Here is a 24,297-nt window from a genome sequence, read left to right as displayed (position 1 = left end):
TGTAGCCAGAACTCAAACCCAAGCACTCTAGTGTGGATGCAGGTGTCACAAGTGGCATCTTAACTGCTCTGCAAAACACACGCCCCTACATGTATTTTTATATGAACATACAGAGGCGTAACATCAGAGTTATGTAAGCAAAGAATGTGTCTGGAAAGATATATATCATTAGCAGGGATTGTTTCTAGGGCAGTAGTCAGCCAACAATGGCCCCTGTGCCAAATTCAATCTTCTTCCTGTTTTGGTAAGTTAAGTTTTATTTGAAGACGACCAGATTCATTAATTTACACCTTACCTATAAACAAAGTCAAAGTTAAGTACCTGCCGCAGAAACTGTATAGCCCTCCATGCCAAAAATATTTGCTGTCCAGTTCTTTATAGAAAAGTATTGCCAGTTTGCCCTGTCCTTTAGTTAAGGGACAAGGTGAAACAAGGAGCTTTTATTTTTTACTTTTTAAAAAATATATTTATTTATTTATTTGAAAGGCAGAGTTACAGAGAGGCAGAGAAAAGGGTGCGGGGGTCTTCTAGCCACTGGTTTACTCCTCAGATGGCCCCAACAGCTGGAGCTGAGCCGATCTGAAACTAGGAGCTTCTTCTGGGTCTCCCACATGGGTGCAGAGGCCCAAGGACTTCTCTTGCTTTTCCAGGCCATAGCAGAGAGCTGGATCGGAAGAGGAGCAGCTGGGACTCAAACTGGCACCCACATGGGATGCCGGCACTGCAGGCGTTGGCTCCTATTTTTTACTTTTCATACTTTTTATATTGTTGGATTATTTTTATTGATGAGCATAGAATTACCTCTGTAAAGGAAATAATTCATTAGCTAAGTATATGCTAAAATGTTAAAGAATAGCATAAATAGGAATACTGTGAAAGCTTATCTGAAAAAAAAATGTTAGTAGGGTTAGGAGATGTAGGATGAATGTTTTTCGGTTTAGAGCGGTCTTGCTCATGTGATCCCCAAACCAGCAGCAGGAGCAGCACCTGAGAATTAGTGATTCTTGGACCCCACCCCAGGCCTAATGATTAGGCTGAGGGTAGGGCCCAGCAATCTGTTTTATTGCTTGATTCTGGTACACTAAAGCTGTAAGAACCACAGCTTTAGGAAAAAGCAGACTTCTCATCGCTAGCTGCACATTAGCATCACCTGGAGAGCATTTTTAACTGCTAGGGCCCAACTCTACCTAGATCAGCTAAGTCAGAATTCTGCTGCACACTCCCTTGGCGATCTAATGTGCAGCCAAAACTGAGAATCCTGTACTACAACATCTGTTCGCAATGATGGTGAAAGTGGAATGGCATACCCAAATCACCTGAAATGAGGGTGATTTTAAAAATTCTCCCTTCACCTCGCTGCCATGGTAAACCACAGTTAATGATGGAAATGTGTCATATCCCTCAGGTGTATTAGGACAGCACAAAATTATTCCTCACTACTGATTTAAAACATGTGGCACATGCCTCTATAATTCACTGACCATTGTAGACGCATTTACATGTTGTTTAAAGGACACCGTGACAGCATTGTAAAAATAAGCACTGTGATCCTTGTCACCATTTTGACCCCTATCCCTGAAGTTTCCAACATTTACATTATTTGTTCAGTGTAATACATTTTAACAGAACGTGCCAGGAAAGACAGGTTACTGCCACTGATGAAAACTGAGATTGGTCTGTTTTGTTTCTTAAAAACATTACCTTGGCAGCTTGAGTTTCTGGAGACATCAGCTTTCTGTGTACTCTTACTTCTCGTGAAGAGAGATTATTTTAGAAAGCCAGAAAGTTTTCCATTAAAATTTGTCTGCAGAGTAGATGGGACGTATACCTAAGAGGGAAGCTTTGGCACTTCATGTCAAGTCCAGGGGATGTTTTGAGTCTTTGAGATGGCTGTTCCCATGCCCAGCTTGAAGAAGAGACGTTCTAAGAATCATGAATCAGTAGACATTCCCTACCCTGCTTACAGACAGCCCTGTCAGTACTAGTGGTGAGTGTGACAGCTTGAACCAACTGTTTGAACTGTCTTAGAGCTCACCCCAGTTAAAACATGAACTCTTCAAAGGCATGGACATAGCTCCTTGCCGTCTGTTTTTATTTTATCATTACTAGTTTGTTGTAAAATACCAAGGTTTGCTTACTGTGGCTCCTAAGGGAAGCTTTACTTGTACCTATTTATATACACACAGAAAATGTTTTCATAGTGATAAAAATAATACCTGTGTAGATTAATATAACCATTTGGAGATTAATTTGATAATCCTTTAAAAGTGAAGTTTTCATACCAGTTACCCAGGAGTTCTTTTAAGGGACACATGCATGCATATAAGAAAACATAAAAAGGATTTCAGGGCAACATTATAATAGCAAAAATAATTATTCATCAGTAGGTGGATGAATAAATGGATTAAAGATTATAAATGCCATATAAATGAAATTCTATACAAGAGTTAATAGTAATGAATCAGATTTTAATAATATGACTAAATCTCAAAAGCAGTATTGAGGGAAGAAACAAATTACAAAATGATTAATAGAATACGATATTACAAGTGTAAAATCTAAAAACAGGAAGTAATCCTATATGCTGTTTATGGATATACACATATATAGCAGAAAATACAAAGCTTGTTTAGCATGAGGGAAGCAACTTCCGGATAGTAGTAACCTCCAGGGAATAAGCAAGGTGGGCAAAGAATTTGGCAGTTGAGGGCTTTACCTGTATCTGAAATATTTTATTTCTTCAACAACAATAGAAAGGTTTGAATCACATTGAGCAAAATGGTTACATCTGTTAAAGATGATGAGTTCTTGAATATGCCAAATTCTTCTCTGTATTTTCCAGTTTGAAATATTTTATAGTAGAAAGAAATGCCTGTTCATTGTAGAAATTTAAAATGAAATTAAATACACCTGTTATCTCACTAGTCTCGATTTAAATCTGAGTGATACAAGCTGGGAAACCTTTTCAATCGGCCATTCCTAGTTATGCAACATTGTGCTTAAGGGTTGTCAGGTTGAATTCACTTTTAGAAAACCTAACAATCCAACTCCAGTGTGACTGCTGTGATGGCAGAAACCAGAGGAAGAATTCATCACTATCCTCTGAAGTTAAACATGAAACTTTTAAGCAATGCCAATAATAGGCCTAAGTAAACACTATAGAAAAATATGATCTAAATGTGAATTAGCATCAGTCGGGAAGCAATAGTGGAATTGAGCCAAAATCATGAGAGCTGTAATTTCTTTTTCTCTGAGAGTAAAGCCGGCTGTCATCACATTTCTAGATCACTCAGTCACAGAACGTGCAGTGTCCATCTATGCAAACAACTAACAATAAGTTGCATGCAGTTCTTATTTGAGTGATGTCTGTTACTCCTGTTCCCCACAGTCACAATTTATAAAGGCTCTTTTTACGTGCTGATGTTGACATCTTGCTAACTAGGGCAACTAATGGGGCAACTGGTGAACAAGACAAAAGAAGTTCTACCAGACAGCATTTTACCTACTAACAAATGTTCACACACCAGAGAACCATCTTTACCATCCTTCCACCTCTCTGTGTCTGAAGGATGCTAATACCTGCAGAGGTATGACCTGTCATGTCGCTCTACTAATTCTCAACAGACATTAATGTGCATTCATCGGAAAGGATTAGCTTGCATCGCTGCCACTTAAATCAGTATGTTATTTATTACCCCTTCTAATTCTCCTAATTGAACTTTTTTTTTCTTATGAAAGATTTTAAATATACAGAAAAGTTGAAATAATCATGCCTCTCCATCTAGATTCAACAATATTGGCCTGTCTTTGAGATAGTCTTATTCAATTAAAATCCAGGATAGCAAAATTTCTAAATATGTTTGAACTGTTAATAATTTCCCATTTTGCAAAATTGAATGGACACATAATTTTTAAGATTTTATTTATTTGAGAGTTACAGAGAGGCAGAGAGAGAGGTCTTCCATCGGTTGGTTCACTCCCCAAATGGCCTCAACGGCCAGAGCTGTGCCAATCTGAAGCCAGGAGCCAGGAACTTCTTCCAGGTCTCTCATGTGAGTGCAGGGGCCCAAGGACTTGGGCCATCTTCTACTGCTTTCTCAGGCCATAGCAGAGAGCAGGATTGGAAGTGGAGCAGCCGGGACTCGAACCTGCGTCTGTATGGGATGCCAGCACTGGAGGCAGCAGCTTTATCCACTACACCACAGCACTGGCCCCATACACATAATATTTTTTAAATGAGAAGAAAGCAGTTATAACTGCAGTTTTAGATAGTTCTGCCATTACAAGTACATAAAAGATATTCTGAATATATACAAGGTATTCAGCCTCCTCTATTTCATTAGATATTTCTTGACAGCCTGTTTACTATGTGCCAGGTACTGGAAAAGACGTTAAGTGTCAGAAGATGAATATGATATGCTCCTGCCCTCCAGGAGCTCACAATCTAAGGAGAGAAGCAGATAGGTAACAGTGTGACTGAGAAGTGCAGTGAGGGCAATGCTCTCTAAAGGAGAGCATGTGTGGTTAAAGGCCTCCAGGGACTGAATTTTTTCTGGTGGAAGAAAAGAAGATTTCAGACAGAATAAACAACAGATGTAAAAATCAAGCGAGGTAAACAGCACACAACAGTTTGAGGGAATGACTGGAGTATAGGGTGATAGATTGTCAAGCAGAAAAATGGTGCCTGGGGCTGGCGCCGTGGCATATCGGGTAAAGCCGCTGCCTGAAGTGCTGGCATCTCATATGGGCCCCGGTTTGAGTCCCGGCTGCTCCACTTCTGATCCAGCTCTCTGCTATGGCCTGGGGAGGCAGTAGAGGATGGCCCAGGCCCTTGGGCCCCTGCACCCATGTGGGAGACCCAGAAGAAGCTCCTGGCTTCGGACTGGCACAGCTCCAGCTGTTGCGGCCAATTGGAGAGTGAACCAGTGGATGGAAGACCTCTCTCTCTCTGCCTCTCCTTCTCTCTCTGTGTAACTCTGACTTTCTTTTTTTTTTTTTTTTAATATGGTGAAAAAACATATATTTAGAATTAGCCAGCTGGACTCCGTTCAGATGATCCCAATTTTGTTGGCAACGTCCAGAGCATCATAGTCAGGAGCCAGCGCACACACGCCTTCTTCTCTCCGTCAGGTCTGATCAGGGTGTTGACTTTGGCCACATCAATGTCATAGAGTTTCTTCACAGCTTGTTTGGTCTGGTGCTTGTTGGCATTGACATCCACAGTGAACACCAGTGTGTTGTTGTCTTCTATCTTCTTCATGGCCAACTCCGTGGTCAGGGGGAGCTTGATGATGGCATAGTGGTCAAGCTTGTTTCTCCTGGGGGCGCTCTTCCGAGGGTATTTGGGCTGCCATCGGAGGCGTAGCGTCTTGGGCCGCCGGAAGGTGGGGGACGTGCGGATCTTCTTCTTGTGGCTGTGGACGCCTTTCAGCACTGCCTTCTTGGCCTTCAAGGCCTTCGCTTTGGCTTCGACTTTAGGAGGGGCAGGAGCTTCCTTCTTCGCCTTTGGCGCCATCTTGGTGAAAAGGCTCTGACTTTCAAATAAATAAATAAATCTTTAAAGAAAAAAAAAATATGGTACCTGATTGGTTTTGAGGTAGAGAATTCTGCCACAGTAAGGAGAGTGGTTGGGGCCGTAGGCAAGGGTTGCAGGGGTAGAGGATGTCCAGCCCGGGGACCATACAAGGCCCACAAAATCATTTGTTCTGTCCCCTGCAGAGGCAGGACTGCAAGTGGACTCAAAATCCAATGAATCTATCACAGATTAATCTTTAAGTTGATAATTTTGTATGTCATGTAAATTGTGTTGTAAATATCCAAATGGCCTTCAGCAGAAAAAAAAGGTTTCCCACCACTGAATTAGAGGTATGAGTGCCTCACTCCTCTCAGTCATGAGAACAGGTCCACTCACTCACTGGGTGTACACTTTATACCACACCAATGATACAGTAAATGTCCAGTATCTGTACAAATGATACAGAAAATGGAATTACAAGATAAATTTATTTGAAGTCCATGCGTAGTTTTTGCAGCTGCACATTTTCCATGACCCTTTCGAAGATACCTTGTAATAGTCCCTACCATCACAGTTTATGGTCTCAAACCGTTCATCAGTCTGCTTCCAGTTCTGTTAACAAGTTATCTTTTATGTTAATTCTTTCTTGTTTTCCCCTCTTTATTCTGTCAAGTTTCTTCTTTATAATAACTAGGAAACTTGTATTGGTTACCACATGAGAACCTAAAGAAGTTTCTCTTGAGACTTAAAAAGAAAAAAGAAGAAATGCATCTTATTTTTTCTTTATGTCCCCAATAGCTGACACAGTGTCTGAAATATATGTTTTTAACAATCCAGTGAATCATTGAGATAGTTGGAAGCAAAATGAACAGGAACTGGGTGATCTGTAGGATATAGGAAGTGTCTTAGAATATATAATAAAAGAGTGGCTTCAATCTCCTGGGTGTAGATAATTAGACAGATGGTGATATCATCAGCTGAGGAAAGAAATATCAGAATGAGGAGATCCAGAGAGAAGAGCAGAGGAGAGGAGAGACAATGGCTTCATTTCTGACATGTTGAGTCGGAGTTGTGTATTGTGCATACATGATATAGTTGAACTTCTGTTTCACAGGGACTTGAGTACAACCAGAATTGTTACAGTGTTGAAAAATAAATTGTCTACCACCACTAGCCAACATTTATAATATTTGGAAATTCTTTATTCAGAGCTTACTTCCCTAGATATATACTATGAGAAACATTCCTTTTTTAGATTTAAGTTGAATCATATAGCATCAAACATAATGGTAACTGATAACTTATGTCAGTATCATTGCCCAGAGAATTAAACAGGACATATGATAGAAATAATGTGGGACAGGAGGGAGAATACCACACACACACACACACACACACACAAGTTGGCCAGAAAGTAGACATAATAGAATGAATTTTAAAATTCTTTTATTCCTTTGAATAAGACAGTGGGCTCTTTTCTGTTTTGATTCTAGGTGGTTTGGTTTGGTTTGGTTTGGTTTTTTGCTGCTGTGTTGTTTTGGGACTAGGGAGTAGGATCCAAGTATCTACTTTTACCTAGAATTTATTTTAAACTTTGAAAAGTTGCATGTAGTTTTATTTGAGAGCCATTTGGTTCCTGCAGTAATGCAAGTTTTCATATGAGGATCATATAGTTTATATATTTTTAATAAAATAACCATTTAAATAATTTTGATTTCCCTGTTATTTAAAAGTCTACTTATCTCTGCTTTAGATCCTATGACAAACCATTTTAAATTCCTAACTTCACAAAGTAAAAATAAATATAAGTACTTCATCTTCCTTTTTATAGCTGCAGTCCCTTAATTCTTTTGTGCAAAAGCATGAATGTTGTGGAAGATATTATTGTAGAATAGTCCTAAGTTTATCAAATTCTAAGTGGTGTAAAAGAATTATACACTGTGCTACATTTGTCCCAGACTTATAAAATATACGTATATGCGGTATTTTCACAACCACAAGACATTTCAAGGGAAAAACAATATCATTTAAAATATTTTCCTTACCATGTAGTCTTCAGCAAGCAGGGAATGGCTTTTCTGAAGGGAGATTAGACAATAGAGCCAACTTCATTTTTTATGCACGTGAACGGAGAGGGCTTGAGGTTATTAGTTGAAACCGAGTAACCTTTCCAGGCTTTCATCTCTTTCTTTTCGAATTTGAATATGAAAAGCATATTCAAGTCAAAGACCATCACTTTAATGACATTTGGCAGTCATTTGATTTATTAGGTTTTAGAAAAAATTTTCCTTTAAATATTTCATCATACTATGCTAATCCTAGTAATATTGCCAGCTGCAGCCTTGTACCTGTATTAGTGGAGACAGAATGGTGTGGAATTTTCTCTGTCATCCTAGTAAAATTTCCATGAATCTACTGAATAATAAAATAACCTTATTGAAATATTCAGATTTGGGTTTTTAGTTAAAGTGTCTTAGAATACATAATAAAAGAAAATGTCTTTTGAAAAAAGGGGGTAAAATTACTTCATCAAATATTGAGGGGGTTTGACAGCAGTGGAAATTATTCTTCATGGGTATATTTTTACAATAGGATACTTATGGTTTTCAATTTGATTAATTATATTATGTGCTTTGAAGTATGTTACATGATCACTGTAGTGAATTTGCACATTGATTTTCATTTTATAATTTCTAAAAAGCTTTCTTTTTCTTTTTCTCATCAGGTTTTTCTAATTATTATTTGAAGTTACATAATTTATAATAGCATGTTGAGTTTAATAAAGAATAATTTTGACAATAAATGACAAATTATAATTTTTTAAAAATTTAACTGTAGCATTATCTTGGTATGATCTAATTCTTAAATAGTAGTCTTATTAATTGAAATCATTTGTCAAGGAACCATTTATAACTCTAAGGAAAATATCTGTGACACCAAAATCTATTAAACAAGGATTGAAGTAAAAATTAAATAAATATTATTTTACTTGTTTATTCTGTAAAAGTGAAATATAAACTAAATTGCAAGAAAATATGTGTTAGATATAAATTTTTGTCTCTGAAAAGTTACTTGTTAAACAAAATATATTATGACATTATATATGAGCAAATGAACTGTAGTTTCTTCTCTATTTAATATAATTCATATAGCATCACATATTAGCATAATAGCTATGAAGTGTTCAACAGGCTTCAATTTCTGAATAATTGAAAGTTTCTCAGGTACGCAGATTAAATGAAAGCAGTGATAAACATGTACTTCGTTACTTAGTTTGAAACGAGGCCAGCTGATATTGTCATTCTGAAAGCAATCAGAGATGAAGATCTCATAATCTTCGCTCCTGATCGACCACTAGTGGGGTATTTATAGCCTCAAATGTAAATCAGGAGACTACTGCCATGACACTGTTAACTTCAAACCCTGGGGCATTAGAATCTCATTCTCTCTCTGTGTGTCGTGAATAATGTATCATGTATAATATACAGTAGTGTACATTGCATTCCAGAAAAAAAAACTCATTGGCCTTTGTGTATTATTTAAAATCAAGGATGGAAAAAAAATAAAGGTTTTTTTGTTTGATTGTTTTGTTTCTTTGTTATTGTTTTTGTTTTATGCTTTTTAAGCAGCCAACAGAAAAAATCCGCATTGAGATCATAGCTCTAAGCCTTAATGATTCTCGAGTAACCACGGATGACACTATCCAACGGCTGTTTGTTGAGTACCGATTCTACAGTCTTCCTGCTGAAGAGACACCTGTATCACTTCCTAAACCCAAGAGTGGACAGTGGGTCTACTATAACTATAGCAATGGTATGTATAATTCACTTGTAATATAGGCTTTTATGTTGGCCTTTGTTTAAATCTATGAAAAAATCTGAAGGCAGAAGGAGAAGGTTTGATTTTCTTAAGTTCACATAAACTCATGGAAATCTTGTCAGATAGATTAATGAAAATCAAACCTGTAGCCTAAGGATTAAGAAAGTAAAACTGAAATAACACTAAAAACTGTATAACAGTATATAAAACTCCTATAATAGTATGATGGCATCTAGGTCCACAATCAAATTATAACTGGAAAATATAATACTTCAAAGGGGAGAAAGTACATCTGATTCAAACTGTTCAGTTTCCTAATTGTTTTGTCTGCTTTCCTGATATTTTCATAATACATGTATATATCTCTACCAGTGTTCAGATATTCAGGATTTGGGGTGAAGCCTAAGTTCTTACAGTGTATTTTTTCGTCATTGAGTGCACACATCCATTCATAGCAGCAGGCAGGTGTTCTGTGTTAGGGCTTGATCTAAGTTGTCATAGAAGTGTCAGGGATCAATACAGACCCTGTAAGAGCCCCATAAATTCTTACGCCACTCAACTTTATGGAATTTTTAAGAATATAATGTGATCATTAATAATTAGTACCATTAGATCATTAGTAATCCCATAGCAATAAATATGATCATATCAAGCTGCCATGGTCCTAAGTTAAAGCTGCTCAGTAAGTTCTCCTGGAGCCCTACATTAAAATGAACCATAAGTATGGAGAATTGCAGCATTATCTTTAGCAAAATAGGACACCCCTTGCAAGTTAAACACCCATTTTTTTCCCCATCAGTCTTAGAAATTGCACTTCAGGCCGGCGCCGCAGCTCAATAGGCTAATCCTCCGCCTGTGGCACTGGCACCCTGGGTTCTAGTCCCGGTCGGGGCGCCAGATTCTGTTCCTGGTTGCTCCTCTTCCATTCCAGCTCTCTGCTGTGGCCCGGGAGTGCAGTGGAGGATGGCCCAAGTCCTTGGGCCCTGCACTCCATGGGAGACCAGGAGAAGCACCTGGCTCCTGGCTTCGGATGGGCGCGGTGCGTCAGCTGCAGCGGCCATTGGGGGTGAACCAACGGAAAAAGGAAGACCTTTCTCTCTGTCTCTCTCATTATCCACTCTGCTTGTCAAAAAAAAAAAAAAAATTGCACTTCAGTAAACATGTAAAATCATACCATTGTAAACGCAGGGTTATAAATACATGTGGCTTTTTGCTTTTTTTTTTTTCTTTTGCAACTCACGTTTTTAGAATTGTGTTCATTCTGTGAGACAGTAATCTCCAGAATTCAGAGATCTGGTCTAGTCCACAGTTCTTACTAACTAGGCAAACTTAGGCAAGATGTTTAAATTTCATGCTTCCTTATTCTCTTATCTAAAAAACAAGATGCTTTCTATCTCTTCCAGCTCAAATTTGGTAATAACAGGTGGTTTAGAAATCATATGGGAAATAAGTAGTGTAGTCAGGGCAATAATCTGATTCCTTTTTCTTTTCATTCATTTGATGTAAAAGAAACATTTCCAAAAATATTCTCTCGGATTTCCTAGAGATTCATTGCAAAGTGACAGGAAAGTAAGCCATATCAAAATATCATTAGTAATGCAGGAACTGTTCAGTCAACTAATTTAAATGATGATATCCCAAGGAAAAAAGGAAGAGTATTCTTTGCAGAAGTCAGCAGTAGAATGTTATGTTGGATTGGCCACAAAATTGTTTTTTAGAAATTGGTTATACATTGAGAAACTTGGCCATGTAGCAAAACAAATGTTTCCATTTGTTTAAAGAGCAATGCAAATCCTTCTTTGGACCCAATCTGTGATACAATGCTCAAATGTCCTTAATTCTGTACATTCTCACATGGTTAGTTACTTAGGTCTCTTTGGGGTTGGGTTTTTTTTTTTTTTTTGGTTGATTGTTTTCAGTTTTTTTTACCTTTACTGCAAAAGTACCTTACTATCTGATTGGTATTTGTAAAGTTGTTTATGTTTCTAATGATTTAATCATTTGGTAATAGCAAGAAAGCCAATAATCTATTGAAAGTGAATTCAGTAGAAGTGTTTACTTTTCTTTAGCTTCTAGTTCTACCTTATGAGAATTTCAACATTAATTGGAAAGAGTTTTAAGGAGATTGCTCTGGGGGAAGTAGAGAAGAATGTACTCTGTGGTTAGAAGCAAACTAAGGCTCTATTTACATCTGTTATTTCTGGAAAAAAAAATGAAATTCTAGGTCATCAGTAAATTTGAGAAATAATATTAACATTGTTGAAGGTTTTATGTCATTTTTTCATTTAAGTACAACATAATGAAAATGTTTCTTTTTAAAGTATTATATTTGCATTGCTGTGGTAGGAGGATTTCCCTAAATCTTTGGTTAATAAGTAACTATCTCATCTAATTAGGTACCATTCACTTGTTACTTGACCTAGAAGGTCAATATAATGTAGCTTTGAGTCTTCAAAATCTCATTAAATGTTAATGCAAGTAATTTTCTTTCCAAACTGACTTTTTAATTCAAATGGAAAATTTAGAGGACAATTAGCACACATTGTCTCCTGTTTGAACACCACATAGGTAGAGATTAGCTAAACCTAGCAAAGATTTTAGTCTAAAATAGGTACATAAAAGGAGGGGGTAGGCTAGTGATCCCCAGGCGTATTCATTATCAGATTCAATCTTTGTTAAGAGGTGTTAATACCATTTTCACTTACAGTCAAAAAAAAATCTTCTAGGGCTACTATCACTGAAAAAACTAAAGTTGCATTCACTTTCCAGACGTTGATAGCAAGAACAAAATATTGCATTTTATTGGGCTTGAAATTTTTGCTTGAGAATGCTGAGAAAGCAAGAAAATAGTCAGGAAAAAAAAATAAGATTAATGGTAGATCTGAAGAATGTTGTCTGGACTGGATAAAGCCTTCTAGGGAATTGACAAGGGGAAGAAAAAGATTAATGAAATTGTCCAAAGTTTTTATGAGACTTATACAGATCTGGCCGTTAGTCCCTGAGGATTGAACAGTCTATCTTTTGGAACAATTAAAGTTTAATTCAGAGATGAAGAGGATGTAGAACATCAGTTTTTGTTACTAATGGGAAGGGAAATTTGGCAAAGATAAGGATTATGGGAGTGGTAACACTTTAATACAAAAGTTATCTAAGATTCAAGGTTATCAACTCTTTATAATTAAGCCATCTGCATTTCTCAATTCTGCCGTATGACCTTAATAGATAATATAAGGATTTCTCCCAACTTGCAGAAGTGAGGACTATGTTTATAACAGCAGGCAACTGAAATTTAAGTATTTGACTACTTATTTGTATCCTCTTTAAGTATGCTTTCAGTAAGTTGTGTCAACTCCTAGCAAATCCTGAACAAATGTGACTTCTAATGTGAATGAACGGTAAAAAGCTTAACTTTTGAAGCTTCTGACACTTTTAATAATCATAATCACTTGCTAAATGATGAAGTTTTGAAATTGTTAAAAATAATAATAACAACAACAACAACAACCATCTAGAGCTTCAGAACACCAACTCGTGGTTTTCATGGGATCGTGACCTCTTCAGAGGTGGCAAAGTGTGACTGTTTCCCACAGTGTTCAAAACAAAAGGGTTCACTAGTTCCTGATTCCAGTTGAAAATTGGGAAAAGGAAGTGTTCTCAATGTGCATTACCCTTACCTGCACCAGCTAAGAACGTACTAGAATTACACATATTCAGGCCTTACCCCAGACATACTGAATCAGAAAGTCTGGGGACACAGCTTAGTAGTCTACATTTTTTAACAAACACTCAGAGGGATCCCAGTGCACATTAGAGATTGAGAGCCAGTGGCTATGTTAAGATGCCTGATTAATGCCTTGTTTGTGCAAGCAAGAGAGCTGTAATTCTAATTTGGTACCCCTCTGGTGAACTAAGCACATTGGTAATAAGCTGGAGTTTTTATATATATTTAAAGAAATATATATATATATATACTTTTATATTAAGAGTCATTACTAAGATTCTTAATTATTAATATATATAAAGGAATTTTTAAATGTTTTGAGTCATGAGATTTCTTTCAATATATCTAAGCAGTATCTCTTTATGAAAGAGTGAAAGGAAGATAACATGGCTTCCCTCGTCAATAGCTGTGGCACTCTCTCCCTCTCCCTCTCCAACCTTGTACTGACAAAAAGACTGCAGCTTTAGTGGCAGAAAGGAGGAAGAGCAATGGCATGGAAGTTAGGAGGGCAGCAGATATTGCAGGACTCAGATTCTAGCTCTGCTGCTTTCTAGCTAGCTTGTCTTGGGGAACTCACTAATCTTCCCTGGGCCTTTTTAATCATCTGTAAAATGTGGGTCAGTGTGGTTCTTGACCCATGTGACTGCAGTCAAAGCACTGAGTATAGTACCTGGTACATAATCATCACACAATAACTGGTGGCTATCATTATTTTCATCTTGTTAGAGTAGGAAATGCAGTGTGCTGGCCAGCTGGATGAAGCAGAAGCACAAAGAATGCTCCACAACACCATTTTTTAAATGAATTTTAATGGTATAGATATTTTTAAAAGTCAAACATAGAATTATGAATGACCCAGCAATTCCACTTGTAAATAAATACCAAAAAGAATTGAAAGCAAGATGTAGGAAATATACTTTTAAACCCAGGCTCCCATCTGCACTGTTCACAATAGCCAGAAGATGGGAACAACCCAAATGCAAATCACAAGATGAATGGATAAACAAAATGAGTATATATGAAGGGGCTTCAAAAAGTTTGCGGAAAAGTGGAAATAAGAGGAAAGTTTATTTTGGTGTGAAAGAAACTTTGAAATCCATGCATAGTTTTTTTCATAATGTACATTTTCCACCAATTTTTTAAAGCACCTTCATATGTAAATGGAATATTATCCAGCCCTAAAAAGGGATGAAATTTGATAAATACTGTGGATAAACCTTGATCAATGCTAAATGAAATAGGCTAGACTAAAAAGGACAAATTCTGTACAATTCTCCTTTACGAGGTACCTTGAATAGTCAAATCCATTGAGACAGAAAGCAGAATAACTGTTACAGGGGCTGGGAGGAGTGAAGAATGGAGAATTATCATTTAATGCGTCTAGAGTTTCAAGTGGGCTGATGAAAAAATTCTGGAAATGGATGGTGGTGACGCAGTGACAGTGTGAATGTACCTGATGCCACTGAGCTGAGTGCTTACCAGTGGATGCAGTGGTACATTTTGTGTTACAAATATTTTATAATAAAAAAATTTTAAGCCATTGAATTTCATCAAAACTAGTCTAAATTAAAATGGAAATTTAGTCTTTAATCACTAAGATTACCCGTATTTTCAAACAGTATAAACCAGTACCACCTAAAAGCTTTAGAACTCTGGAATTAAAAAAGAAATGGCATCCCACATCTTGCATTGGTAACATAAAATCTTACTTAAGGAGAAAAGTTCCCATCTGGGTTGCAATACTAGGATCCTCTAAAAAAAAATGAGTTACTGCCTTCCAGCATTAGTGGAACACAACTATTAGCATGACTTTTAGCATCGATAAGTAAAACAAAATGCTCTGAACTCTTTATCTCTATTGATTTCTGTAAGTCTCAGTAATCTATGTAATAAATCATATTTACTAATATGATCTCACACAAAGAACAAAATCCAGGAGTCGCTGTCAGACCTTGGCCATTCAGAATTGGTTATCAACTTGACTGTTACTAACTTGACTTCAGTGATTCTTATTTCTCATTAACTCCTCACCCTTACATAATCGCCTTTACATCTCCCACTTCATGTGCTCAGTTAATAGTTGCTCAACTAAGTCAAACAATTAAATGAATTTGGGATTGAACTGAAATTGTCCAGGGAAACATTTTCACTATGAACTGTGTTTGTTCCTGGTGGAGCCTGAGGAGAACTGGCTTTTGAATTGTCATGGGGAGTGGGCATTTGGCACCAGCAGTTAAGACGCCATGTGGGACACCTACATCCCATATCAGAGTGCCTGGATTTGAATTCCAGCTCTAGTTCAGGTTCTAGCTTCCTGTTAAGGTGTATCCTGGGAGACAGCAAGTGATGACTCAAGTTCTTGGACCCCTGCCACCCACGTGAGAGACCAAGATGGACTTCCAGGCCCCAGCCTCAGCCTTTCAGCTTGGCCCAACCCATACTGTTATGGCATCTGGGGAGTGAACCAGCAGATAGATGATCCCTGTCTCTCTGTGTGTCTGCTTTTCAATAAAAATTCTTGAAAAACTGGTCATATTTTTTAAAATATATATTTATTTGGAAATCAGAGTTACACAGAAAGAGAGGCAGAGAGAAAGCGAGGTCTTGCATCCGCTGGTTCACTCCCCAATTGGCCAAAGCAGTTGGAGCTGTGCAGATCTGAAGCCAGGAGCTAGGAGCTTCTTCTGGGTCTCCTCCGTGGGTGCAGGAACCCAAGGACTTGGGCCATCTTCTGTTCTCCCAGGCCATAGCAGAGAGCTGGATGGGAAGTGGAGCAGCAGGGACTCGATCCGGCACCCATATGGGATGCCAGGGCTGCAGGCTTTACCGTCTACACCACAGTGCCGGCCCGTGGTCATATTTTTTTTAATTTTTGACAGGCAGAGTGGACAGTGAGAGAGAGAGAGAGAGAAAGGTCTTCCTTTGCCGTTGGTTCACCCCACAATGGCTGCCGCAGCTGGCGCACTGCAGCCGGCACATTGCGCTGATCCAAAGCCAGGAGCCAGTTGCTTCTCCTGGTCTCCCATGGGGTGCAGGGCCCAAGCACTTGGGCCATCCTCCACTGCACTCCCGGGCCACAGCAGAGAGCTGGCCTGGAAGAGGGGCAACCGGGACAGAATCCGGTGCCCCAACCAGTACTAGAACCCAGTGTGCCGGCGCTGCAGGTGGAAGATTAGCCTATTGAGCCGTGGCGCCGGCCCTCATATATTTTTTAAAACATAATTGTCATTTTTTCACCTTTTATGCACTTTTGATGAGGTACAAGCTCTTACTTGTGATCTGGTCACAAGGAGCCTGACCATACAAAAATATTTTCAGGGGCGGTCAGAACTTGGTTCAATGATTAAGATGCTACTTAGGATGCCTGCATCCCATTTCAGAATGCCTGGTTTGAGTCCTGGTCCCAGCTCCACTTCTGATCTAGCTTCCTGCTAATGCACATCCTGGGAGGCCGTGGTGATGACTCAGATATTTGAGACTCTTGACACCCATGTGAGAGACCCAAATTGATTTCTGGCCTCCTGGCTTTGGCCTGGCCCAGCCCCAGCTATTGGGGCATTTGGGAAGTGAACCAGTAGATGGGAGATATTCATTCTCCATTCTCTCTCTCTCTCTCCCTCTTCCTCTCCATCTCCCTCTCCCTCCATCTCCCTCTCTCCCCCTCTCTCCTCTCCCTTTCTCCCTTTGAGGTAAAGTGAAAATAGATACATTAAAATTTTTAAATAATAACAGAATGAAAAGTAGAGTTTTCATACTCTAAGATGCCATTTTCCCGAAGTGCACAAGCATACTCACATTATCAGGTGTTGGCCATCTTCTTCCTGGTGGTACCTGAGACCAGTTACCTAACCTCCTATCACAGCTACGCAAAGTCTGGTCGCACTCCTGTATGCAAACATGCACCAAAGACAAGCTTCACACCCTGAAACCCCTCTCCCTTTTTCCACATTTCTCTCCCCTATCCTCTGCCAGCAGACGTCAGCTTGTGGATTTCCTCAGCCCAATGCACTAGATGCCTCTTTTATTGCATGTTGTGGCAGGAGAGAAGGATTAAATTACTGAGGCTGTCAGAAAGGACAAGCACTCTGCCATACATTATCATTATCACTTGCTTCTTGGGTGAAAGAAAATGCAGTAAATCCCTCAAATACAAAGCAATAAAGACCGCTGGCTTTTACTGTCATGACTGCCAGTGCCGTTAACAGGGGGTGACAGTGATGTGGCTCTCTTGGATGTCGCTTGTATCTTTCCTGACAGTGTGCACATAAACCTGCCGGTGACATGACATTAGATCACATGACTATTCAGATTTGATTCTGGTCTCTGGAGCTGTTTTCTTTTCCCAAGTGAGGTGGCATGACTTGTGTCTTTAAAAACAGGTATTTATAAAAAATACAGAATGGTACTAATGTTGTCTATTCCTGAGTGACTTCCTTCAGTGTTTTTTTTTTCTTTTTGTGTAGTGATCTATGTGGATAAAGAAAACAACCAAGAGAAAAGAGACATCTTAAAAGCCATACTCCAGAAACAAGAGATGCCTAATAAAAGGTACATCAGAACAGTCTGCATTATCTAATGGTTTATATAAAATCAATCTGTGTTGCATGTGGTGATTTAAAAGAAAAAGGCACAGAGTGAGCAGTCCTAACACCTGGATTCTGACTCACTCTGTCCTTGAATGAGTACATGAGGTCTCTTTCCTCCTAGGTCTGTAATAGCCTGGCCATGATAACGAGTAGCTGTGAGTACAGTGAACGCTGAAAATCTCTGTGTGGAGGGGTGATTTATAGAAAATGGCACAAAGTCGTTCTAGTATCAGTGTGAAGAGTAGAACAGGTTGAAAGGAGGATGTACTCTGGAGTCAGCTGGCTTAGGTATTACAAGTTCTCGTTCCATCACTTATTAGCTCTCTGACCTCAGACAAAATGACTAGCCTCCCTGTTCTAACGATAATGGTAGAACATATGGGGTCATGGTGAGGATGAAATGAGATAATATGTGCAGCATGCACAGAATAGTGGCTGACACAGTAAGTAGTAATATTATTTGTAGTAGCTTATCAGCCTTTGAAACTACTGTGTATCTTACTATAACTATTTAATAATTCATCATGTCTTATTATTTTTTAATTTTTTTCAAATGTGAATAGGACACTTTGCAGTTCTGGTCCGGTAAAGACAATATACTCTTTTTGCAAGGGATTTTTTTAAAAAAAAAAAACTGGGGCAGGCCTCTGGCATAACAGGTTGCCGTTTGGCATGCCTGCATCCCATGTCAGAGGGCCTGGTTTGAGTCTTGGTTTCTCTATATCCAATCCAGCTTCCTGCTTGTGCACGTCCTAGGAGGCAGCAGTGACTCAAGTATTTGGGCCCCTGCCGCCCACATGGGAGACCCAGATAGAGTTTCCCTGGCTTCACACCTGGCCCAGCCCTAGCTGTTGCAGGCATGTGGGAATGAACCAGCAGATGAAAGATCTCTCTCTCACTCGCTCACTCTCCCTCTCTCTCTCTCTGCCTTTCAAATACATGAAAATAAATACATCAGCTTGTTTTTAAAATGGTGCCCCCCCCCCCCCGCAATATTGGAAAGAGACTCATGGTCTTCCCTTTCTAAAAGACCAGGAAATAAATTGAAGACATTGTGCTTTTCACAAGAGCCTCCAAACTGTCACGTTCTGTTTCAAGAAGACCAGAATCCTTAGCTGTTGGGATCTGATAGTGACTTTTTCAGTAGTTCCTTGAAATACATGCCTCATTTTCTGGATCTCAGTTTTTACTTCTGAAGAAAGTGTGGTAAAACCCTTTGTAGCTTGAGGTTCTGCTTTTCCCCAGATGGAAATGCCTCAGCTTGTGCTGACATTACTTTCTGAACTTCTTTTAAGGGCCTCTCAGAAACCCCCAGTCCCGGCGTTATCCCAGGTCACTGGAGGGTAAACTGTGACGGCAATGGGATGTGCCTCCCTGCCCTCAGTAAGCTGTTCGCCTACACACATCCTGGCCTGGGCCTTAGTGGTCTGTTCAGCCCCATTTGTCGGCCTCCGTGTTCTCTGTTTCTGGATAGCAGCACTCCCCTTTGGGAGAGAGCAATTATGTTTCCTCAAAAGTGTTTATAAACAATAAAATTAAAAGGTAGATTCTGCTTTCATTTTAGACCTACCTTTTCCTCAGAAGTCTCACTTATTTGCACTAGAGAGGTTAAAAAATATTAATAATTTTAAAAATTGTTGAAGATGCATGGTAGTTGTACTGACTACTCTCCCCTCGGTGTTTCTCTAAAAATCTCCACCTGCTCCCTAGAGGCACATGTTTGTCACTTTTCAGAAAAGCCCAGAGAGGCGTGGCAAGTGCAAAGTGGGTGCAGGCTCTGATGCCGACCACAGAGGGAGAGGGGGCCCAGCCCACCTGGCTTCCTCAGCAGCAGCATTTTCCTAAGAGAAAAGCGACTGTAATTTACATTTCCCCACAGCCAATGCCATCTGTTATTCCAGTGAGTGTTCTTCCCTCTTTGGAGCGCCCAGAGGTCTCTCACTTAAAGGAGCTCCTAGTCTATGAGAATTCATTTTCTCAGACAGCAGCCATATTGAAAATGGGCACTGACTTACCAAGCCAGCGACAGAGAAGTTTAGAAAATCTCTGACATGTCTACATGTTTCATAATGAATCATGTTTGGGACATTTACATGCTCTCTCTGCAAATATACAAGTGTCACTCTTAAAGGGAGTTAACAGGGGTATGTGTTACATTCAGTGCTTAAAATGCTAGTTGGGATGCCCACATCCCATATCAGAGTGCCTGGGTTCAAGGCCTAGCTCTGCTTCCACTTCCAACTTCCTGCGGAAGCACACCCTAGGAAGCAGCAGAAGGTAGATCAACTTCTTGGGTCCCTGCCACCCACAGGAGACCCCTACTGAGATCCAGGTTCTTCGGTTCAGCCTGGCCCCGCCCCAGATGTTGCAGGCATTTGGAAATCGAACCAGTGAATGGAAGCTCTGTCTCTTTATCTTTCAAATAAAATGAAAACAAAAGGGAGTCCACACAATGAAGTGAGACTTCAAAAATTATTTCTATTGAATCATATTTATTTCCTTTTGTTTTCATTTCTTTCCTGTTTAGCAGTCGTCATCTTCTTCTTTTTTTTTTTTTTTTGAATTTATTTTTATATATTGGAAAGACAGTTACAGAGAGAGGAAGAGACAGAGAGACAGAGACAGAGAGAGAGAGAGAGAGAGAGAGAGGTCTCCTATCCGCTGGTTCACTCCTGAAATGGCTACAATGGCCGAAGCTGAGCTGATCCAAAGTCAGGAGCCAGGAGGATGCAGGGGCCCAATGATTTGGGCCATCTTCTCCTGCTTTCCCAGGCAAAAGAGCTGGATTGGAAGTGGAGCAGCCGGGACTAGAACCGGCATCCATATGGGATACTGACACTTCAGGCCAGGGCTTTAACCCACTGAGCCACAGCACCAACCCCTTTAGCTGTCTTCTATTAAAGAGTTCTACCAGTGAGGAAGGCAGACTATAACAAATAAATAAACCAATTGCATATTGTAGTAATTAGTAACAGAAAATTAAACAAGTTAAATGCTAAATTAGGAAATAACAGTGAAGGCCAAGCTGAGGAGGAGGCGACATTGGAGCTGGGTCATGAAGGATGACAGCACTTGAAGAGCCCCAGGAAGATTGCTGCAGGCAGAAGCGGGAAGGGGAGTATGCAGGTGTGTCCCAGGCCTGGGCAGGGAAGGTTGGCAAGGTTGGCGGCTCACTAGGAAGTGGGGAGGCTCAGGAGAGACAGGCAGGAAGCAGAGGCAGGATCAGCTCGAGTAGCACTTCCGGTTCTTCCCTGCATGTGGGCATCTGGCACCTACCCTTTGCATGTGGGTCCTCTTCAAGGCATGGGAATAGTGTATTTTGGCAAGGTTAAAGATAAGATGTAAGATGCGCTTATGTGTATGTGTGTGTGTAGTTTGACCTCAGCCAAATGGTTTTTAGTTTTTAAATTATTTTAGTGTACTTCCCTCCCTGTTTATAGTTTCTCATTTTGTTTTTGATATTTTCTTCTCTGAAGAACTTAAAGCCAGAAATATTATACTTTTAAGTTTTTAGCCCTTTCTCTAGCATTTGGAAGTCTGTTTTTCTTTTTATCTCAGGATTCTCATAAATTCAGTGGAGATAATGATCTGCATATGTACAGTGATGCAGAGGGGATCCTTGGATACGAGACTCCATATAAAGATAACACTGAACATTAGTAATACAACCTGTGTAGCCTCTGTCTTTGCTGTACATCTCTTGTTGCAAAATGTGCATCACATATCACTCTTAATTCTTCTTCCAAGCATATTGGGAAAATTCCTTTCATCCCTCATCTTTTTTAATTGTATGAGAGAATCAGGGTATAATTTGGAAATGTGACTAAGTTTTCAGTTGAAACAAGCTTTTCCCATGCCAACTTTTGTTCTGTGCTACAAATGTGCAAGCAGCTCTACCTAGATTTAAAATAATAATAAAAAAAACTTACATTTGCTTGATGCTTTGTTTACTTGTATCATCTCATTTGATTCCCCTAAGAGCCCTTAATATGAAATAGATATAATTATCTCCATCCCACAGATAAGGAGATAGACTGAAGAGGTTAGGTAATTTGTCTTAGGTCACACAGCTAATAAGTACGAAAGCAGGAACCTGAACCCAGGATGGAAGCCCATAACCACTCCATCTTAATCCCTCTATCTTAGCCATCTAATGAAATACCCATCTTCTCCACTCGAAGGCCAGGATCTGTACTCTTCATAATTACTTTGTGAGTTGGTATTAACTTTGATTTTGACTTAAGGGATTTCTGTTTTCTAATCAAAATTTATTGCTAGCTAAAAACAGGGACTTATAAAGGAATGAAATGTTGGAATGCTTATTTTCCACAGATTAGTTTAAAATATTGTCATGTTTACCTATAAGTATTTGGAAAGCATTTTGTTTATATTTTCCAAGGCATGATTCTCAGAGACCTAGATTTTTATGTTTCTTGGTTTTTTCCTGATTTGGGATGGATATGTTTTAAAAAGTTTAAAATGGTAAAGTTTACAAGCACCCATGGGTTAAGCTATGCTGCCAAGGCATATCAAAAGAGTACTTAACTGTAAATTCCTGTCATTTGGTCAATCCAAGTGTGTTTGGCCTCAACACAAGCCACTAATTCAAATCAGTTCCATCAGAACCCTACAATTATGTGTCTAAAGGTAAAATAAAACTTGGATGCTATGATTTTGAGTTAAAAGATTGCTGAAGTAATACAAACATTTGATATAGCTGTTGGGCAAAGCTACAACATTTATCTAACATGATTCAGAATGTCACCCAGGGATCAGGATCTCTGCATTTTGTGGAGCAAAACAGTTGGTTAAATTGCTAGGTTGCAACCCCAGCATATGCATGTAGATACAAAATGTTGCATTTCTGGAGAAAATGCTGGCTGTTTAACCTCTGTGATTTTTGTTCACTTCATCCTGTTGACCTTAAAAGTAAAGTAGTAGATCAGATAGTCTGTAACAGCATAAATATCTTGTCCTTTTCTTTGCCAAGTGATTTTCTCAGATTCTAGAGATAAATACTAGTTGGTATTTAGAAAAGTGAATTCATGTTCATTTGAAGGTTGCATGTGCTATAACAATTCTAATAGCTCACAGTAATAACTTACATAGCCAAATACATTGACCTTTTTTGGGGGTAATTGGAAACTTCAAGATTGCATGTTTGTTGACAGAAATCCATTTGGGAGTCTGGTTCCGTGGTGATTTCTTCTCACCGGCTGATTTTCTCTGTTCTTGGGCCTCACAGCGTTCGCTTCACTGTGGTCAGTGACCCTCCCGAGGATGAGCAGGATCTGGAATGTGAGGACATTGGTGTCGCTCACATCGACCTCGCTGACATGTTCCAGGAAGGGAGAGACATCATCGAGCAAAATATTGATGGTATGAGCAGAGTGTTGCTCGCTTCTTAGAACAGCTATTGCTGAGATCCACATTCTTTATTGAAACCTTCTTTCTGTTGGCTGCTGGGGCGGTGACTCACGCATTAGTTGAATCCTTTGCAACTCAAGCTGACTTCTTGTGAATACTGGAAGTCTCTCCTGACACCCCTTCACTGCCCTCCCCCTCTGCCTTCCTTTGAATCAACAGAAATTTAAAAATAATTAATTGAGTTTCACAAGGAATTATTCATTCTTAGTTTGGAGGTTGAAAAAAATGCAGCTATTGGATTTTTTTTTAATGTTGTTTATGAAAGCCTCAATTCAGTGAAGGCACTTACCCGTAAGCATATTATTCTGAGTCCTCATGATAGTGTCTTTCTCAAGGCTTCTCATTAATTCAGCACTGCAGTCCAGAGATACAGTCACTGCAGATAACTCAGAGCAGTTTTGATCATTCATTTTCCACCCACAAGTCTGAGCAGAGTGAGGGATGGATGTCCACTGCACTGGGTAAGATTCCCAACATTGCTTTATTTAGAATATGCTGAAGAAATTGCATTACATGAATTAGATTTTTGACAGTCATAATCAGGAGTAGCCTGGGATCACTCCAATAATTGGAGAAATAAGGCCAGTTCTTAGTCTTACTTGTTAAGTTAGCAGAGCTATCTCTGGAAAACTGTACATGGTTTGTTTATGTAGCACTCATGCATTTAACAGACACTTAAATGAGCACCTCTTAAGTGCCAGGCATTCTGCAGAAGGTAGGAGTTCAGTCATAGTTCGTACATCAAGCTGTGTGTCCTGGATGTATGTCAAGTGCTCAAAAGTCAGGTTCGTGCCAAATACTTAACTAAATTAGACCAAAGGACCAAATTGGAAACCTGTTCTAGGAAATTTTTATAAACACTATATATGTCTAACAACCTGGCAGCTGGTAACAACTTTGTTTGAAACAGAAGAAAAACATGAGAGGGTTAAGGTGTCAATCTACACTCTGATAAAAGAGTGTAGAGAGTCGACAGAAATGACCAAAATGATCTCTGCCTTTATGCTTGATCTTTTTTCCAGTCTGTTCTGTTTAACAACCATCTTCTCTGTGAGGCTACAAGTGACCACACGAGACTGACACGGCCAGCTGTTATGGCCGTGTTTGGGGAAAGAGTCAGAAGGACAGGCATTATTCAGGTCACAGCTTTAATGATTCGGTCTTTGTCGAACTGAGAGTTCACCAGTCCCAAAGAAGAGGTGAAAACTCAGATTGAACTGGGGCCCACT

General features: G+C 39.3%; 1 protein-coding gene across 7 annotated transcripts in view; it reads left to right on the top strand.

The window, feature by feature from the left end:
* RPGRIP1L (RPGRIP1 like) overlaps positions 1-24,297 on the top strand; it is a 108,717-nt gene that overhangs the window by 72,684 nt on the left and 11,736 nt on the right. For 5 of the 7 annotated variants that reach the window (XM_051847146.2, XM_008257302.4, XM_051847144.2 and 2 more), the window contains 3 exons: positions 9,142-9,328; positions 17,519-17,603; positions 22,887-23,020. In XM_051847146.2, coding sequence (XP_051703106.2) covers positions 9,142-9,328; positions 17,519-17,603; positions 22,887-23,020 — 406 coding nt within the window. The remainder of the gene's footprint in view (positions 1-9,141; positions 9,329-17,518; positions 17,604-22,886; positions 23,021-24,297) is intronic. The other 2 variants (XM_070063543.1, XM_002711567.5) reach the window with 1 other exon arrangement.

Source organism: Oryctolagus cuniculus, chromosome 18 (assembly GCF_964237555.1).
Source record: "Oryctolagus cuniculus chromosome 18, mOryCun1.1, whole genome shotgun sequence".
NCBI lineage: Eukaryota > Metazoa > Chordata > Mammalia > Lagomorpha > Leporidae > Oryctolagus > Oryctolagus cuniculus.
Note: the sequence above shows the minus strand (reverse complement) of the source record. Positions and strands in the feature narration are given on the sequence as shown.